General features: G+C 56.0%; 3 protein-coding genes across 7 annotated transcripts in view; 1 reads left to right on the top strand and 2 right to left on the bottom strand.

Annotated features, from left to right (window-relative positions):
- The window catches only part of ZBTB46 (zinc finger and BTB domain containing 46), a 63,232-nt gene extending 51,975 nt beyond the window's left edge, over positions 1 to 11,257 (top strand). For both annotated transcript variants that reach the window (XM_060171631.1, XM_060171632.1), the window contains exons 4-5: positions 6,240 to 6,415; positions 9,235 to 11,257. In XM_060171631.1, coding sequence (XP_060027614.1) covers positions 6,240 to 6,415; positions 9,235 to 9,624 — 566 coding nt within the window. In that variant the 3' untranslated portion in view covers positions 9,625 to 11,257. The remainder of the gene's footprint in view (positions 1 to 6,239; positions 6,416 to 9,234) is intronic.
- SLC2A4RG (SLC2A4 regulator) lies at positions 11,249 to 15,765 on the bottom strand. Of its 4 annotated transcripts, XM_060171637.1 has the most exons (9): positions 15,390 to 15,706; positions 14,984 to 15,135; positions 14,133 to 14,242; positions 13,709 to 13,890; positions 13,529 to 13,629; positions 13,407 to 13,435; positions 13,198 to 13,316; positions 12,993 to 13,081; positions 11,618 to 12,892 (listed from the first exon to the last, which is right to left on the bottom strand). In XM_060171637.1, exons 1-9 carry the CDS (start codon positions 15,534 to 15,536, stop codon positions 12,781 to 12,783), a joined length of 1,041 nt encoding a protein of 346 aa, XP_060027620.1. In that variant the 5' UTR covers positions 15,537 to 15,706; the 3' UTR covers positions 11,618 to 12,780. The 4 variants fall into 4 exon arrangements, with proteins under 4 accessions (XP_016044221.2, XP_060027621.1, XP_060027620.1 ...); XM_016188735.2 differs by lacking the exon at positions 11,618 to 12,892 and adding an exon at positions 11,249 to 11,581 and having other exon boundaries at positions 13,198 to 13,435; positions 15,390 to 15,701; XM_016188734.2 differs by having other exon boundaries at positions 11,621 to 12,892; positions 13,198 to 13,435; positions 15,390 to 15,702.
- Positions 15,766 to 16,262: 497 nt separating this feature from the next.
- Positions 16,263 to 18,799, bottom strand: LIME1 (Lck interacting transmembrane adaptor 1). The gene is made up of 5 exons (XM_007524482.3): positions 18,436 to 18,799; positions 17,573 to 17,691; positions 17,229 to 17,443; positions 16,779 to 17,131; positions 16,263 to 16,680 (listed from the first exon to the last, which is right to left on the bottom strand). The coding sequence occupies exons 2-5, from the start codon at positions 17,668 to 17,670 to the stop codon at positions 16,444 to 16,446; spliced, it is 903 nt and encodes a 300-aa protein (XP_007524544.2). The 5' UTR covers positions 17,671 to 17,691; positions 18,436 to 18,799; the 3' UTR covers positions 16,263 to 16,443.
- Between the last annotated feature and the right edge of the window lie 108 nt (positions 18,800 to 18,907).

Raw genomic sequence — 18,907 nt, 5'->3', positions numbered from 1 at the left:
TTGTTTTGGTTATCTATATTCTACACGAGTGAAGCCATTCAGTAGTTGTCTGCTGTTTCTTTGTGTTTCATCTAGTTTAATACCTCCAATTCCACCCATTTAGTCCTGAATGATTCAATATCATCTTTTTTCATGACTGAGTAGTTTCCTATTAAATGTAAGTTCAAAACCCCAGCACTTATAAGTAAGCACCACAATTGACAAATGTTGTGGTATCTCCTCTCTATTTCCATCTTTTTTCTGTTTTTCTCTTAAATCAGAACAACAACAAAAGTCTTCTGGGAGGGATGGAATTGCTAGGCATGGAAGGAAAAGCAAAAATCCCAGCATGGAAGGAAAAGCAAAAAATAAAAGCAATTTTTATAGCTCTAGTTGCACTTAACTAGAAAAGAAAGAATGTTTTACTTTTGGTGGTTAAAAAGTGAGAAAAAAAAATAATAGCAAATTAAACCCCAAAGACAGGAACAGGAATGAAATGAAAACAGATATGAATTAAATTGAAAACATACATGGAAAAATAATGAGCAAAAAGTGATTGAGATGCTCTGGACCTGAAAAAGTGATCATTCCCTGTCCTGGCTGGTGGTTAGGGGAGGGCTTCTTCACTCTGCCTTTGAGGCCAGGTGAGGCTGCCTGCCTCCCCACTGCTGGCATTGCCTCCCCTAACCTCGGGGCTGCAGAGCCTCTACCCACACATTCGGGGAGCTGGCTCAGCGTCAGAGCACAGGATTTGTATGTGTGAGGGCCTTAGTTCCATCCCCAGCACCACGTATGCGGAGCAGTGCTCTGGTCTCTCTCTCCAAACAAGCTTTTTTTTTTTTTTTTTAAAGATACTGGTCAAGATATGACTCACCTACTCTAAGACAAGACCCCAGCTGCCCCATGGGAACACCATGCACAAGAGAGGGAAGCTTCACATATGGTGGAGCAGTGCTGTGGTGTCTGTCCTCCTCTCTATCTTCTGTCTTTCACCCACTACCAGGGACAGAGGGGGATCTCCCAGGATCAGTGGAGACTGGGATGGGGAGGGAGTGGGAAAGACACAGACAGACACCTTTATACTGGTCTCCCCAGTGAGAAAGAGGGGGTGCAGACAGAGCAGGCTGGCAGGACTATTTTAGGGGAATGGGCTATACAGAGAAGGGAAGTAATTTCATGTAAGCTTAGAAACCTTAGTAAATAGGGCTGGAGAGATAGCATAATGGTTCTGCAAAAGTCTTTTTTCCCTGAGGCTCCAAGGTCCCAGGTTCAATCCCCAGCACCACCATCAACCAGAGCTGAGCAATGCTCTGGTTAAAAATAAGTAAATAGAGGCAAGGGTAGATAGCATAATGGTTATGCAAAGAGACTCTCATGCATGAGGCTCCAAAGTCCCAGGTTCAATCCCTCACACCACTATAAGCCAGAGCTAAGCAGTTCTCTGGTTTAAAAAAAAAAAAAAGTAAACACAGGGCTGGGTGGTAGCACACGGGGTTAAGTGTACATAGTGCAAAGTGCAGACTGGCACAAGGATCCTGGTTTGAGCCCCTGGCTCCCCACCTTCAGGGGGGTCGCTTTGCAAGCAATGAAGCAGGTCTGCAGGTGTCTTTCTCTCCCCCTCTGTCTTTCCCTTCTCTCTCAATTTCTGACCTATCCAACAACAACAGTAACAGCAACAAATGAGAAAGATGGCCTTCGGGAGCAGTGGATTCGTAGTGTGGACACTGAACCTCAGTGATAACCCCGGAGGCAAAAACCAAATAAATAAATACCGTAAAAATAGAGAGACAGATGGTAGCACAGCAGGTTAAGCTCACATGGCACAAAATACAAGGACTGGCATAAGGATCCCAATTCGAACCCCCAGCTCCCCATCTGCTGGTGGCTCGCTTCATAAGCAATGAAACAGGTCTGCAAGTATCTGTTTTTCTTTCCCCCTCTGTCTTACTTTCCTCTCTCGATTTCTCTCTGTCCTATCCAATAACAAGAGCAGCAACAGTAACAATGAGGGCAACAAAAATGGGGGGAAATGCAGGCACTGAGTCCTAGCAATAACCCTGGAGACAAAAAAAAAAAAAAAAAAGGATACAAGAGCCAAAAGATCTCTCCATATAGACTGTACACTTTACCAGGCCTGGGAGGCCCTTGGTCAAGCCTTTGGCTGTCACATAGAGGCACCCATGGAAACTTCCCAAATGGTGGTGCAGTGCTGTGTTGTGTCTTTCCTTTCTTTTTCTCTTTGTCCCTCTATGGGGGCAGGGAGGGGAGGGTCCACTGGGAGTAGTGGAGTCATGCAGGTATGAGGTCCCAGCAGAAAAAAACTTGTGGCAGGGGTAGTGACCAGGATAGTGTGTGTGTACAGATTTGAACCTGGCTCTCACCACATTGAAGGAAGCTTTAATGCTGTGTGATCTCTTTCTCTTTCTCTCTGTCTCACTGTCTCTCTGTCTCTGTGTGTGTGTCTAAAGAATAAACAAGGGAGTTGGGTGGTAGTGCAGCAGGTTAAGAACACACAGCTCAAAGCACAAAGACCGGCGTTAAGAAACCCGGTTCGAGCCCCCAGCTCTCCACCTGCAAGGTATTTGCTTCACAGCGGTGAAGCAGGTCTGCAGGTGTCTTTCTCTCCCTCTCTTTGTCTTCCTCTCCTCTCTCCATTTCTCTGTCCTATCCAACAACGATGGCATCAATAACAACAACAGTAATAACTACAACAATAAAACAAGGGCAACAAAAGGGAAAATGAAATAAATATTTTTTTAAATAAGCAAAAAAATAATTAGATGCTTCACAGCTTCATTGTATTGTAACAGTCCAATAAACTTAAAAATGAAAAACAAGGGTCTGGTTTGTGTTTGGATCCATTTCTGGGATGCACATAAAGCCCCGTCTTTGAGACATGTTTATGAGAAGAGTGAAACGAGGGTGGTTTGCGAATTAAAGCCTCAAGTGGCCTTAGGGGAAGCTCCTCCCCCACCTTGTACCATCCTGCCAGCCTGGTTTGTCCTTTGACTTGATAATGAAAATGTTCTGGAAGGCTCACTTGTGCCGTGGATATTTTTGACAGGTCTCATTCCCCTGTGGCACTGTAGTGGGACAGAGATGTGTGGGGTATGTGGCTGTGAAGATGTGACTCGGGACCAGTGGGGGACAATGTGTGTGCTTTTCCCATGATGCTCAACAGTGTTTCTAAAGACATATCTCTGTGAAATCAAAGCTGAGTGTTTCTGAATTCCGTGTTGGAGGTAGTCTGTTGCCACCTGAGTCTTCTCCTGAGAATGCTCTGTCCGAGGCAGGGGCACCAGATGGTGGATGGAGTGGCAGAAGACATTTGTTTCAGTGTGGTGATGAGGTTTGTGCTTTCTTGTGCATTTTGATCACCCAACCGCGTGGTTTTCTGAGGCTTCATTAGCATCAGTACAAATGAAGCTGTGTGGTGTTGGCAGTTGCTCTTAGATCTCTAGACCAGAATTTGGGTGGGGGAAACAGCATAATGGTTATGCAGACTCTCATACCTGAGACTCCAAGGTCCCAGGTTCAATCCCTCACACCACCATTAGCCAGAGCTGAGCAGTACTCTGGTTTAAAAAAAAAAAAGTCACTCGTCATAGATATTCCAGGCTTGGATAGTGTGCTGGTTCGAACCCAGTCCCAACAACATTGAAGGAAATATTTGAGCTGTGATCACTTTCACTTTCTCTCTGCCTCTCTGTCTCTGTCTTTTAATAAATATGTTATTTTAAGTGGCCTAGGGTTGACTCAGTGGCTGATGTGTTGGACCTAAAAGCATCAGGTGCCAAGTTTGGTCTTTCACATAGCATGTACCAGTTATGAGCGCTCTCTCACTTTCTCATGAATAGTAAATAAAGTTATATAAAAGAGTTTATTTTAGGGAGTTGGGCAGTAGCAGAGTGGGTCAAGCACACATGGCACAAAGCGCAAGGACTGACGTAAGGATCCCAGTTGGAGCCCCTGGCATCCTGCCTGCAGGGGAGTAGCTTCATAGGTGGTGAAGCAGGTCTGCAGGTGTCTATCTTTCTCTCCCCCTGTCTTCCCCTCTTCTCTCCACTTCTTTCTGTCCTATCCAACAACGATGACATCAATAACAACAACAATAATAACTACAATAAAACAACAAGGGCAACAAAAGGAAATAAGTTTTAAAAATAATAATAGTTTACTTTAGCCAGAACAGTCTATGAGATTTCTCCCCAGTGACTGCAATACTGTAATTTAATATAGTGGGGTGAATGGTACCCTATTTGGGTAAGGTTCAATCACCAGGGTACCCCTAACTCCTGTGACAGAGATGAGCCAGGGGCTCTGGGATCCCCCGAGGCAGCTGCAATTTCCTTGGAAGCCTCTAGAGGGCGCATGGCCCCAGGACACTCCAGTGCCAACCTGTGCTTCTGCCCTGGCAGCTGCCCCGCTTGGGGCAGGCTGGGTGTGTGACAGCCACAGGTGCCATGTGTGTGGTCACAGACAACTACAGAAATCAGGGGACACCATGTAGTTTCTTCCTTTCAGGAAACACAGCACTTCTGGCCAACACATGGGTTTTATGATTTTTTTTAAATGTCCTATATTTATCTATTTGATAGACACAGAAATAGAGAGGAGAGGAGGGAAGGAGGGGGAGAAAGAAAGAGAGAGGGAGAGAGAGATCGACTCCTCCAGCACTGCTTCACCACTTGTGAAGTTTTCTCCTGATGATAAGGACTAGGAGCTTGAACCAGGATCTTTGTGCACTGTAATCAGGTTTCATATATATATATATATTGCCTCCAGGGTTATCGCTGGGGATCAGTGCCTGCACCACAAATCCACTGCTCCTGAACGCCACTTTTTCCTCTTTTGTTGCCCTTGTTGTTTATCGTTGCTGTTAACATTATTGTTGTTAGTAGTATTGTTATTGATGTCGTCATTGTTGGATAGGACAGAAGTGGAGAGAGGACAGGAAGACAGGGGGAGAGAAAGATAGACACCTACAGACCTGCTTCACCGCCTGTGTAGCGACCCCCCTGCATGTGGAGGTCTCGGGGCTCCAACTGAGTGTCCTTAGGCTGGTCCTTGCGCTTCACGCCATGTGTGTTTAACCTGCTGCGCCACCACCTGGCTTCCAGGTTTTACATTTTAATCTTTGTTTCCTTTTAACACCAGAGTTATTCCTGGGGCTCCATGCTTGGATGATTTTACTGCCCCCAGTGAACTCATATTTTTAGATAGAGAGTAAGAGGTAGGAGGGAGAAACAGTGCGGTGTTGCTCCTTCCTTGTCTTGGTCACATTAGCTGCTCAGTGGGATTTACACTGTGGGAGCATCCCCGCTTGGCTGCCCCCAAGCCCCCAGGGCCCTCAGGGAGGACTGGGCCCCATGGCCTCTGCCTGGAACACTGCCATTTCTGCCCCAGACCCCAGATGGCTCCTCTTCCTGCTATGGGGACCCTATTGAGATCTCATCTCCCCAGGAGCGCTCACACATGGTATAGTGCCCCCTCTCTGAGACCCAGGGGTTATGCAGGGTGACAGGTGGGGTATGTCACAGGCTGAGACCCAGCTGTGTGGCTGGCATCGGCTCTCTTATCTGCCTCCCTCTCGGCACCAGCAGGGACACTGGTGACCTCAGCCGGGTTGGCAGGTGTGGGTGTGTATGTATAGGGAAGGTCTGGGGGGCAAAGGGAGACCTTTGTCTGGCCTATTTTCATGCTCCAGTACTGGCTCCAGTGGTCCTGACTGGCCAGGTAGGTCCAGTGACTGTCACTGCTGACAAGGCCCTTGTCCTCTGGGAGGTAGTAACCACCTGTGGTTTCTTAGGCAGCCAGAAATGCAAATCCCAGGGCCCCCCTCCCTGAAACCCTAGGGCTAGCTGACTCTAAGGGGCCTTTGGAGTTTGGGGTTCAGGTGGACACTCCTTGGGCTCATGAGATAGCAGCCAGCAGATAAGGATGCACTCGGCTAAGATGTCCCTGTGCCCCAGCTGCCACCAACAGGCCACTTGGAATGTGAGACACAGCATCTCTGAGGACCTGGGTGCATGGGGGTGGGTGCAGGCACAGAACGCAGCTGAAACCCAAGACCAAGCTAACACCCTGGGGCCTCCTCAGCCTGGCTTCTTGAAACAGGCAGCCCCACTGGACACTCAAAAGGAGACGCCCACCACAGTGCAGCACTCAGGGACTTGGTGTGGGGGCCATCTTCAGAGGTTTGGGGGAAGTCCAGGAGCTGGCAGGGCTGCATGTGACAGTGCCCATCTGCTGTCTTGCAGTTAATGAGTTCACCGTCATCAGGAAGAAGTTCAAGTGCCCATACTGCAGCTTCTCAGCCATGCACCAGTGCATCCTCAAACGTCACATGCGCTCCCACACGGGGGAGCGGCCCTACCCCTGCGACATCTGCGGGAAGAAGTTCACACGCCGTGAGCACATGAAGCGACACACACTGGTGAGTGGGGACTGGAGGGAGGTGACTCCAGGGGCCTCACCCAAATCGGCTCTTGTCAGACTCCGAAGGTCAGGTTCTGACGCTGGAGGGGTCTGGTGACACTTGTGTCCCCCAGGGGAGGACAGGGCTCAGGACGCCCTGACAGACATTAGAGTTGACTGCTTGTGGTTGCACTGCCCACCCCCCCCCCAGTCTGGACTGCACACTCACTTGCTGAACTTGCAAAACATGGCCGGGGAGTTGGGAGGAAGTTGACCAGGTGGTGGCACACACATTATGCACAAGGATCCGGGATTAAGCCCCTGGTCCCCACCTGCAGGAGGGAAGCTTCAGGAGCAGTGAAACAGGTCTGCAGGTATCTCTCTGTCTCCCCCCTTCCTCAATTTCTCTCTGCCCTGCAAATAAAATAGCTGGGGGGTGGATGCAGAGAGCAGTAGCTTTATAGTGGCAGCAGCAAGCCCCAACAATAACCCTAGTGGCAAACAAACACATAAAGCGGATTTTTGTCCATTTAACTCCCAGTCATAGAATCCTAGATGTTTGTCACACAAGTAAGTGCTGGTAAGTTAGGCCTGGAGACAGCTTGTTCAATCGAGTGCATGCCTTGCCATGTGTGAGGATCCAGGTTCAAGCCCTTATCCATCATGTAGGAACATCTTGCTAAGGGAAAGCTTCATGAGTGATGGAGCAGTGCTGCAGTGTCCCTCTCTCTGTCTCTCCCTCTCTGTTTCTGTCTGTGACTGAAAGAAAAATAGGTCTGCCGGGAGTGGTGGGATCACATGTGGAGCCAGCGCCCAAAAGTTGTAGCAGCTGCCGTGAGCAGAGTAGATGTCTCTGTAGCGGGCGCTCTTCCCTGCTTTCATGGGTGTTTGCTTTGTGCCCACCCCAGCCCCTAGAGGAGGGTTTACACTGGGATCCTGGTGGGGTTTGAGGAGGGACAGAACCCCTGGAGAAATGCCCTTCAAACTCCTAAGGGCCTGCCTTTTTGGGAAGAGCTGGGTCTTCCCCTTCACTTTCTGCAGAGCCATTGGACCTGCAAGGCTACTGGGCCCCAGTTCACAGAGAGCAGCCAGCCCTGGGGGTTCTGCAGAGACCTGTCCCCTACCTCGGGACTCCTGTCCTCACTGCCAAGGACACCTTTCTCCCTTTGTCTGATACACCCAGGACACTAAGAGCTGCTTTTGAGCAGGGGGTGAGGTGGGGGGGGGTCACAGTACCACCTACCATCAGCCCACCATCCCCACTCTGAGCTCTTGTCCCTTCGTGGGGGAAAGAGGAAGCAGAGCGAGTCATGGTGTGGCCCAGGTGGTGGCTCAGTGGATAGAGTGTTGGGCCCTCAAGCATGAGGTCAAAAATTTGGTCCCTGTCATCACATATGCTAGAGTGATGCAGAGAGAGAGAAGAGAAAGGGGATGGATGCCCTTGTTTTAAAATCTAGACCTCTAGAAGGGTCAGGTCTTTGTCCAACTGTCCCCGTGGATGTCCCCTCCCACATCCTTGTGTGCTGCCTTCCCCACCCCCCACCCCGTGGAAGGTAAAAGGTGAGTGGCAGTAAACCACTGACAAGTCTGGAGGCTGGGGCTTTGAGTTGTTAGGACCACATCTTCAGGGCTGAGAGAACAGGATAGAGGGGGTGAGTCCCCCAGGGTTCAGTCCCCAGGACAGTGGCCCCACCAGGACACAGCAGAGGATGTTCTTATTATGACAGGATAACTGACTTTGCCGGCTAGAAGATAGAGACCTCGGGGAGTTGGGCAGTAGCGCAGAGGGTTAAGCTCAGGTGGCACAAAGCTCAAGGACCAGCGTTAAGGATCCCAGTTCGAGCCCTCAGCTCCCCACCTGCAGGGGAGTTGCCTCACAGGTGGTGAAGCAGGTCTGCAGGTATCTATCTTTCTCTCTCCCTCTCTGTCTTCCCCTCCTCTCTCCATTTCTCTCTATCCTATCCAACAACAACAACAATAATAACCATAACAATAAAACAAGGGCAACAAAAGGAAATAAATAAAAAAATAAATTAAAAAAAAAAGAAGACAGAGACCTTAAGGGGTAGGGGGTGAGGGGAAGCTAATGTCACAGTCACTGGTCACTTGGGTAGTGTAGTACCTGCTGTTACTTCTTCTGAATCTTCTCTGCCTGGGTGTCCAGGCTTGTCAGACCCCTGAAAGAGGGAGGAGCTGGGGGTAGGAAGGCTTGATGCAGGGAAGTCCTCTTCCTCCGGAAGGCCCTAGGGCTTGCTCTGGTGGTCTGCAGTGGCCTCCCCATCCCTGTGTCAGGGTATACGACTGGCACCTGGGGCTGCCTTGACACACCCTTGTCAGAACCTTCTGAGAATGGGGACTGTCCCTTCCACTCCAGGACAGTGGCCCCACTGCAGGTCCTGCCCAGGCTGCCCAGAGGCCAAGTCCCCCCACATCATGCCTGACCACCTGTCTCCATGACCCAGGCCTGTCCCTCTTTCTGGGGCATAGGGTATGATGGCCCTTGCAGGAGGGGGGGCGCTCATTCCAGTGTGGGTGTCACCATCAGGGGCCCAGCTGGCCCTGTGGTATCCTGCCTCTCACTCACTCTGTGTGCTGCCCTGGAAGCTCCCAGGGCTGGGGGAGGGGGGTTAGGGGTGAGATGGACCTGTCTTTCCTGGCCCTGTTCCCCATGGACCCATCTCCCCTGGGCCCCCCTGCCCCCTTGTCCCTGTCCCACTGGCCCCTGCTCCCCCCCATGGCCTAAGGCCTCATCCCCCTGGCCCCATCTCCCCTGCCCCCTTGGCCCTGTCCCCACACACACTCACCCCTCTCCCCACTGACCTTGCTCTGTCCCCATAGGTGCACAGCAAGGACAAGAAGTATGTATGCAAGCTGTGTAGCCGGGTGTTCATGTCGGCAGCCAGCGTGGGCATCAAGCACGGCTCCCGGCGCCACGGTGTGTGTGCCGACTGTGCGGGCCATGGGGGGGCCGGGCCCCTGGATGCCGGCACAGCTGACGGCTCCCCCGAGCTCTTTGGGGGTGACGGGCCCTACCTGGAGGACCCTGATGACCCACGTGGGGAAGGGGAGGAGGAGCTGGGTGAGGAGGAGGATGAGGATGTGGCCAAGTGGAAGGAGGACGTAGGTCTGGCCCACGAGGACGCGCTGCTGGATGACAAGGATGAGGATGAAGACTCAACCCGCAGCCCCAGGGGTGCACCCGACAAGGACTTTGCCTGGATCTCCTAGGCCTGGGCTTGCCTCGCCCCTGGGGGTCCTGCCACACCTGGGACCAGTCTCACCTTCCAGCTCCTTCTGGTGCCCCAACCTCTGCTCTCACCCCAGACATATGGGAACCAGTGCTGCTCTGGGAGCCGGAGTTTCAGGCTCAACACACAGGAGGAGCAGGGTGACTGGCAAAGGGAGCATCGTTCCCCAGATGCAGGGACTAATGGCATGCCCCCAGTAGGGGCACATGACAGGCCTGGCCTCCCCTGGCCGGTGCCCAAACCACTCGGGTCTGCACTGGCCAGGTGAACACCGCCCCAGCCCTGTCCAGGGCTCACACTGCCCATCCTGCTCACTGCCATGCTCCTGGGGCCTGCGGCCTGCTCTGGTGCTCCCCCTCATGCAGAGGCCCAGCCTGGCCCAGGTGCTATCTCGGGCAACGGGCAGGACCTGGGGCCTGGGCCATGGTGCTCTGTGAGCGCTTCCTGGGGGACTGCTCCTGCTGGCCTGGGGCATGGCCTCCTTGCTGCTAACACTGGGGGGAGGGGTCTGCTCCCACCTCCCCCCAGGTAACCAAATCGTCTAAGTGTCAGAGACAAACTGAGACTGTTGCATAAAATTGCTTTGCTGGCTGGGGTTTCCCAGTGCTCCCTCCTCCTCTTCCCTCACCTAAGCTCATGACCAGGCTCCTGTCCTCCCAGTGAAAAGCCAAGGTCACCATGGTCCAGGACCCCCTCCCCCCATCAGAGCTATTTCTGAGACATTCCTCTGTACCTAAACCCCTGCCCACCCCTCCGCACTCCCCAGAAGCCCTTGGGCACCCAGCTTCAACACCTCCTGGGAAACTGTTTTCTCTCCCAGACTGGAAGCCGATGGCTTTGCAGTTGTCACATCCACTCTGCAGGTTTAAAAAGCATGGTCCTAGAAAACCCTTAGGGCCAGGTCCCTGGCAGTGTGGCTGCATGACGAGGCTTGTGTCACCTGTGATGTGCTATCCTTGCACTGCAGGCCACCATCCAGCTCACTGAGGGCACCCAGCACTGGGGTCCCTAAGACAAGGACTGAGATTGTCTGGGACCTTGGGCAGATGAGGCCAGTGTTGGGGTCCTGGGACATGTGCCTGTCCTGCCTTTCAGCAGCAGGACCCAGGCTGTGCCTATACCCTGCCCTAGCCTCCCTGCCCACCCACAACAGGCCTGGACTCTGCTCTCCACCTACACCCTATTTTTTACCCCTTTTCTAATCAGATTGACTTCCCTACAAAAACGCATTTGGAAACCAGACTTTCTGCCAACAAGTGTCTCATCTGCACCGGGCCCACCTCTCAGGCTATCCTGCACACCACACCGGGCCACCTGCGCCTCTGCTCAGGGCGTCTTGCCCATCCCCCCAGCCCCCCGGACCCCCCTGACTGCCCTCCTGAGAGTCTGCCTTCAGTGCCACAGGGGTGTGTCCTTCCTGAAACCCACACTGTCCTGGAAAGCCCAGGGTCCCACTTCCTGCCCCACTGAGTCCCCACCTGCCGGCACCCAGGCAGGCTCCTTGCTCTTGGCAGTTCGCTGATCGGGAAGTGTGGAGTTTCACCCACGGAGAGGATGGCACCCCCCTCTTGGGGAGGCATGGCAGGAAAAGATGCGAACGAAGGTTTTTTATGCGACTGATTTTTTTTTAATCGATGTTTAATAAATATTTTTTTATGAAGAGGAAAAAAAACGTGTAGATTACATTTCACATTTTGTACTTTCTCATTTGTGTCTGTCAACCTATTGGTGTTTGGGACACCAAATGTGGGGGATGCAGGCCCCCGGGTGTCGAGTTCTGTGGGGCAGGGGTGGGCCGGGGACACGAGATTTTTGTATCAAGCTCCGGATCCTGACCAGGTCACACCTTGCTTTGGGAAATAGTCACAACACTGCCAGAACTCCCTAGGGACCTTGACTCAAAAAGTCAGCTACTGCTTCCAACTTTGCACACCTTCCTTTAAAAAAAAAGAAAAGAAAGAACTGAGAAGATGCAAAAACTGGAACTTTTTGCAATATTATGAAAGATAATCTTATTTTAGCTCATTCTGTGACATGTGCAACTCTTAAGAAAGCCATACTTAATGGTCGTGAATTTTTTTCCCCCTCCACACCCTATATTGTGTTTTGTATGCAGCCCTTTTAGAACTACTTGTCCTGAGGATGGTGTATGTGCGTGTGTGTGTGTGTGTGTGTGTGTGTGTGTGTGCTTTTCTTACATATTTATTTTTTCAACACACTTTCAACCTGTCAAGAACAAAATGGGCAAAGAAGGGCAGTGTTTGAAGATTGTTGAATTTTTCTTTCCTGGGGATAATCTATATTATATCGACTTTATATCAATTATTATAAGCCTGTGTTTGTATCAGAGATGTGTTTAATATTTGGGGGAGGTTTCTCACTGCTGGTTATCGAGGGTCATGGCTCTGTGTCCGACTTTCTGCAGCCACAAGCAGTTACAGTCTCTCCTTGGGTGGTCTAGCGTTTCTTGTTTGCCCGGTGCGCTCTGGGCTGCCTGCGGTTTTCCTTTCTGTGACGGGATTAGCTTAGACATTCTTGCAGAGCGATCACTTTCAATAAACTGGGAAATTGCTGCTCAAGTGAATTCTTGTGTGTCCCTCAATGACCACCCGGGTGGAGGTGGCTGGAGAGTGACCCCAGCCCTTCCTACCTGCAACCGGGCTCTGTTTCAATGCCCCCCAAAGCCCACCCCACCCCAAGGCAGACACAGTTTCTGGAAAAAAAAACACAAATCTTTAATATTTCTCCTTTCCTGGCATGACCCAGACAAAACACCTGAGGTCTGAGGACATGGTGCAGCATCAGCCCCAGGCCTGAAAACCTACAAGTCACACACCCCCATCTCAGATGGCCCCCATATGGTCCCTGTCAGCACCCTTGATAAGTCTGTGGCCAAACAGGCAGGGAGGGCAGCCAACCCTGGGACCCTCGACCAGGGTCAGGGGAATGGGGACAATCTTGTGGTTTGCTTTTAGTGCAAAAGGCTGGTTTGTTCAGAGGCACTTGAGAGGTGGGGCTCCCCCTAAGGGGCCAGGTCTGCAGCTCCCCCACTCCCCTGTGTAAAGTAGACCCTGCAGCTGGGGGCAGTTAGGCATCAGGGGCTGTGGGGCTCTTCCCTCCCCTGGGAGCCCGTGGGTCAGTCCAGAAAGCGCTGGCAGGCTTTCTTCCAGCGGCACGCCGTGCACCACAGGTCCCGACGCTCCACGCCATACACTTTCCGGCACTTCTTGGCGTCCCCCCGGGGCTTCCTGGCAACCACATGGTGGTGGTGGGGGCACAGGGTGCTGTCAGGCTGGGCCTTCCTCCCTCCCTCCCTGATGCCCAGCCAGCCCCTCAGCACACACGCACCTTGTGTTGGTGCCACACTTGGAGGGCAGGGCAGGTGCGCAGGCCCTGACAGCAGGCAGTAGCTGCAGGCTGGTGGGTGCTGGGCAGCCCTGGGTGGGGGAAACAGTTGTAGTCTTGCAGCCCTCAGCAGGCAGCAAACACCCCCCCCATACACACACACACACACACACACACACACACACACACACTAGCCCTGTGGTCTCACCTGGTAGGCATGATCCCTGTGGAACACTTCGGTGGTACTCCCAGAACTCAGGGCCGGCAATGAGGGCAAGGCTGTGGGCTCAGGCAGCTCCAGGAGTGGGAAGGCTGGCGGTGCAGTGGCTGCAGGGGACGTGGGGGTTAAGCTGGACAGCCCTTCAGCCAGCGCATCCATGCTCATGTCCAGCTCCGTGTAGTAAAAATCCTCCTCACCATCACTCTGCTCCAGCTCTGCCTGCCGCCTGCAGAGGACATGGGGAGCTGATGCCCTGGCCCAGAGGCCCTCTCCCTGGTCCCCCAGCCCTGCCCTGTCCCCAGCCGGGGCCCCACTGCACCCCAGGTGTGCCAGGCGGATGTGTCTGTGCATCCCCGACGCTGAGTTCAGCACCTTCCCACATCGCTTCCATAGACACTGGAACAGGACCTGTGCTGGGCCCTGGGCAGCAAGGGTCAGAGGTCAGGCTTGGTTACTGGATGCACCCCACCCACCCCAGTGCCCCTCACCCCAGGCTCACCTTTCTCTTCCTGAGGGCAGGCTCCCCAAACAGGAAGTGGACTGCTTCTGGGGGTAATGGAGGTGACGGGGTTGCTGGAGAGGAGGACTGGTCACTGGCCAGGTCCCAGGCCCAATCTCCACTGCTGCAGCAGCTGCCCGGTGGCTGCACTAGGGGCTCCTTCCAGGGCTCCAGGCCTGGCTCTGTGGGGACACGCCAGGGCTGTCCAGATGGTGGGCTCAGGCTGCACTCCATGCTCAGCCCTCAACTTAAGTGCCTCTCTGCAGTGGCAGGCCACCTGTTTGCAGCTGAGCCCACTGGGCAGAGTGCAGCTGAGAGGAGGCATAGCAGGAAGCTGCTGTCTTCTGGGTGGTGGTGCTCCAGGTGAGGGGGCTCCCATGGAGGCCCTGCCCTCCCCCATGACCAAGCCAGGCCTGAGGTTCACCTGGACTGAAGGCTGCCGCTGGGGCCCCCAGAAGGAGAGTGCTGGTGGACAGGCTTGTGAGGGCGGCAGCAGCCATGACCTCCTCCAGCCGGGTTGCTCCTGGGGGGACTCTGGAGAGATGCATGGGGTTTGGGTGGGGCCCCTGGCCGCCACGTGCAGGCCTGGACACGGGTCTGCTGGCTCCTCTCTCGGGGCTCCTTTGGCAGCAGGCCCAATTCCACCCCCAGCTCAGGTTGCAGAGACTGGAGTCTCCAAGAGCCCCCAGAAACGGCCCTTGTTGGGGCGTCCCTGAAGTCTGAGTTCTCTGCAGTCTGGGTTCTGTTCAGCAGCAGCACCTTCAGTCTGGTGTGACAGGGGCCCAGCCCTCCCCCAAACCACACATTAACCAGAGTTGTGCAACAGCAGCTGTGGGCCTAGCGCCAGGCCGAGAGGGAGGGAGCAGCCAGAGCCCAGCAGGGAGGACGCCCAGCACCAGCCAGGCCTCAATGGGTCCTGGGTAGTGGGCACCCAGGAGGGTTTCACTGCATGAAAGGAGGGTAGGTGGCAGCAAAGGGCCCTGGATTCTGTGGACCCCGGGCGGGGCTGCCCGCCTCGACTGGGCGAGACTGACAGCTGCCCCTTGCTGGTCCTGTCTGATCCCAGGGTGTGGGGCCACCGAGACACCAGTGTACTCATTGCTGCTCAGCTCCTCCGGGGCAGAACGGGGTGAGGGAGACTACCTACCCCACTAGGATGCTGACTGGCCCCTACCTGCAGGAGTCCAGGAAGCACGTGCCTGTCCCACCCACCAACCCGCACACGCCCCCGCACGTGGCGCACGCCCACACGGGCGGGACGCGGGCTCCGCTCACCTCAGTGCGGGCACGGGGATGTGCGCCGACAGCCTCGGTGGTCCCGCCGCCCCCGCCCACGGCCCTGCAGCCCCCAGGTCGGCGGCCTTCGGCTCTGACTCCTGTGGCAGCGCGAGCTCCGATCCCGCGAAGCCGCCGCCCCCCACAGGGCCCTGCGGACAGTGCAACTCAGCAGAGGCAGAGGCCCCGGCCCCCAGCCCGCCCCGCTGGACGCCCACCCCCCTAACGGGCCGGCAGGCAAGCACGCCGAGGCCCCGCCCCGGTCCCAGTCCCGCCCCCGGAGCGCCGGCGGGAAGCGCTCTCGGCCCCGACCCACGGGCGGGCACGGCCACCCCCGGGCCCGAAGTTTGTGCAGCCCCGACGCCATCTTTGCAACGAGCGGACTCGGGGCCCCCGCGTCCGGTACCTGCGGCGACGCGGGCACCGGCACCGATACCGACACCGGCACTGCGCGCAGGCCCGGGCCCTCCGCTCGCAAGCACGGCGCGCCCGGGCTCGGGGCGGGAGCGGCCGCGGGGTCCCGGCCGGCGTTGTGGGACGGGGGATGGTCCATGGCCGGCCGGAGGCCTAGGCTGCAGCGGCGAGGGCGGACACTCAGGACGCGGCCCCGGGCCGGGCCGGGTTGGCCGGGCCGCCGACCCCAGCCCTGGATCGGCCACCGCCCGCGAGGAGCTGCCCAGAGCCCTGGCCGCCCCGCCCCGCCCTGGCGCGTCCATTGGCCCGCGCTCAGTATCAACATTCCGCGGCGGCCGGGGCCACGCCCCCATTGGCCGCGCTCTGCGCCCCGCCCCACCCCCGACGCTCCCGCTCCGGCTCCGACTCTGGCTAGTGTCCCGCTCCTCAAACCCGGTCGCGCTGAGCCTTGGCGCCCAGCCGTCCGAGAGCTACCTGCGCGGAGCCGGCGGGCCCGGGAAGGGGCGGCGTCGCCTTGGCGGATTTCCCAAGAGCGGGTTACTCTTTAACGCATGACTGCCCCACCGCACATCTCTTATGTAATGCTGGGGCTGGTGGCGGGGTCTGACTTCCAGTTCAGGGTCGAAGTCCCACCTTTGGGTGGCCGCCTGCCACCAGCTGCACTGCTCCCTAAGAATCACTGGGCCCGGGTACCACCCCGTCCTGGCATCCCTCCCTCTCTTCCACACACTGCTGAGCATGAGCTGCGCATAGCCTTAGGTGGCAGTGCCCAGAAAAGGCAGACCAGACAAGATGACTTTTCTACTCCCAGAAAAATCTCCCGAACTCTCCCATACTTTGAGACCAAGGCAGACTGTCCACACTCCAGGCGCTGGGGTTTATTATGGCCTGGCAGGCATTCTCAGGCAATCAGCCAATGGGGTCTGGTTTGTGCTGTCATCTGTGTATGTGGGTGGGTGTGTAGGGGTGGAGTCAGCCACGACAGCACTTAGGAGTAAGGACTTGGACATGTCTGGAAACCTAGGCAGGGGGACAGGGGCCCCATGCTAACAGCTCGAGCCAGGGGGCTCCAGGCACCTTTGGGCTCCCACTTCCTGGATGCTCTCATACACGTTTTGCAAGGGGCTGCAGTCCTCATCCAAGCCCCTTGGTGGGAGGGCCTCATAGGCCAGGTTACTGTCCGAAGCTCGAGTGGCTCCCCTGTCCTTGCTATCACCCTGATTGCAGCCAGGTCCAGGGTCTCTCCTTTTGGGCTTGCTGACCTGAGAGTACAGGGCATCCACCTGAAAGGAGAAGCAACCCAGAGAGGACTCAGCACCCTCAACTCTGCCAAAGCCCGACCTGGCCAGGTCTGCCCTCCTCCCCCATAGCAACTTTTTACCTGAGAGCCTGGGGCCAGCTGCCCCTGCTCCAAGCCTTGAGCAGCCCTGTTTATTGCCTTAAATTTCTGGATGCAAGCATACTCGGGCATTAGGGGCCTGGCCTCAGGTCCCACGTGGCTGTTGTTCAGCCATGTGCCTGTCAGCACCACGGGGCTGGCTGCTAAGAGTGCTCGGGGGATGGCAGCTAGCCCCACGTTGGAGTAGGTGGCATTAGGGCTACTGCAGGGCATCAGGGCGGCAGCCGGCCTGGCCTGGGGCAGCTCCCCATGTGAGAAGGCTGCCGGTGGCCTGGTGATGCTTTTGGAGACCTCCCTCCAGTGTGTGTGCAGATCCATGCTGGCCGGCCTGGAGGCTGGAGGGGTGGTTTTGGCAAAGGTCACTGGGGTGTGAGCAGTGGGGTGCAGCAGGTCCAGCCCACCACCAGTCCTTCCTCATCCTCATCCCCTCACCTCTGCTGCTACGTGGGCCCAAGGGCAGGTCGTGCAGCCTGGTTTCCGACTTGCTGAGAGAATGGATGTGGGGTCGCTTCAGCAGTGGCTGGGGGCAAGGAAGGCCATTGGTGCCTTGATGGCCCCACCCTGGCCCCAGGGACAGCCAGGCAGCCACCTCTTCCACCTGTGCTTCCATGCCCTGCAGCCCAGCCTGCTGCCTCTGTGCCTGCTTCCTGGGGAGCAAGAGGGTGGTCATGGCAGAAATGGGGTGTAGGTACCTGCACTGGGCCCAGCAGAGAGGATTGCATGAAGAGGAGGCCCCCTGCCCATACCAGGTCCCAGCCCCACAGGAATGGACATACCTGTGGCAGGCCGTGCACAGCGTCCATAGCCCAAGGAGTAGGGCAAGGCTGCCCAGGGCCCAGAGTGCAGAAGTGACCCATGGCACCTGGGGCCCCATCCCTGTGAGCTGCTGCCTAACCTGAGGGAGAAGAAGGGGTGCTGGGAGTGCTAGAGGGACTAGCACCCACGCCTGGGGCCTCGATTTGTGGGGCCGTTCCCTCCCCTTTGGTGTTCTGACTCAGCACACAGGAAACCCCAAGACTCTGAAGCCCCACGCTCTAGAGGCAGCAGGACCTGCTCAGCCCCAGCTCTGTCACCAAGGCCCTCCTGATAGCCGAGTTGGTGTGGGCAAGCTAAGTACCTGCAGGCACGACCAGGAAGAGGGGAATGGGGCAGCTTAGACCTGTCCAAGCCCCATTGAGGCCACTGTGGCCTGGACATGTGGCCAGAAGAGGCCCCAAGGCCCGGATCTTGGTCTGCCCTATGCCCTGCCCTCCCCCAGATACTGCTCTATCCACTGCTGGCCAGGCTGAGGGGTCAGGGAGCTGAGAAGCAGTAGGTGGGGATGCAGCATGCCTCATCCCACCACCCCCAGCTTTTCACCTCCCCTCTCCTCCCAGCACATGGGTACAAAAGTCTGCCTCATGGGGTCCACCCCACAACCAGTAGTCACTGGGTCCAGCAGCAGGTGGCTTCTGGAGGTGGAGTCTGCCACAGCAAGTGTCCCCCCTCATTCTGGGGCAGGTGAGCTAGCCTAGTGCAGCCCAAGCCCCAAAGCCTGGGAGGGCCCCAATCTTCTTCCAAGCCCAGTCCTCAGCTGCCTCTGGGAGGCCACCAGGGAATCCGGGTATCTCATAAGGCTAGAAGCCAGAGCAGAACTTACCGAGGCCACGGCAGGGGCTCCTCCTTGGCCCTGTCTGGGTGGCTGGGCACCCCAAAGCTCAGTGCCTTCCGCAGTCCTCAGCAAGCTCCCCCCACTTCCTGTCTCTGTGCAGCCCTCACCAGTTGCTCCCCATCACCCCAACCTCAACCTCATCCACCTGCCACAGCCCAGCCTGGAATCCTAACACTACAGCGTGTGATGGGAACTGAGGCTGTTCCTAGGGCCCTGCTCATGCCCTCAGAGGCTCAGCCTGCACTGGTGAGGAGACACAGGGGTCTTCCTGGGATCAGGTTAGACCTCGGCTCTGGGGGCTTCCATCCAACCCAAGTCCTCAGCCTTGATCCCAGCCTGAGACAGCCGGTCCCAGAGCCCTCCCACCATTACTGCAGCTCCATGCTCCTCCCTCTACAGGTGCTGACCTCCCACTGAGCCGATGCAGGAGACTACAGTCCCCCATTCCCCCGCCAGCTGA

This window comes from Erinaceus europaeus, chromosome 14, assembly GCF_950295315.1.
Source record: "Erinaceus europaeus chromosome 14, mEriEur2.1, whole genome shotgun sequence".
Taxonomy (NCBI): Eukaryota; Metazoa; Chordata; class Mammalia; order Eulipotyphla; family Erinaceidae; genus Erinaceus; species Erinaceus europaeus.
Note: the sequence above shows the minus strand (reverse complement) of the source record. Positions and strands in the feature narration are given on the sequence as shown.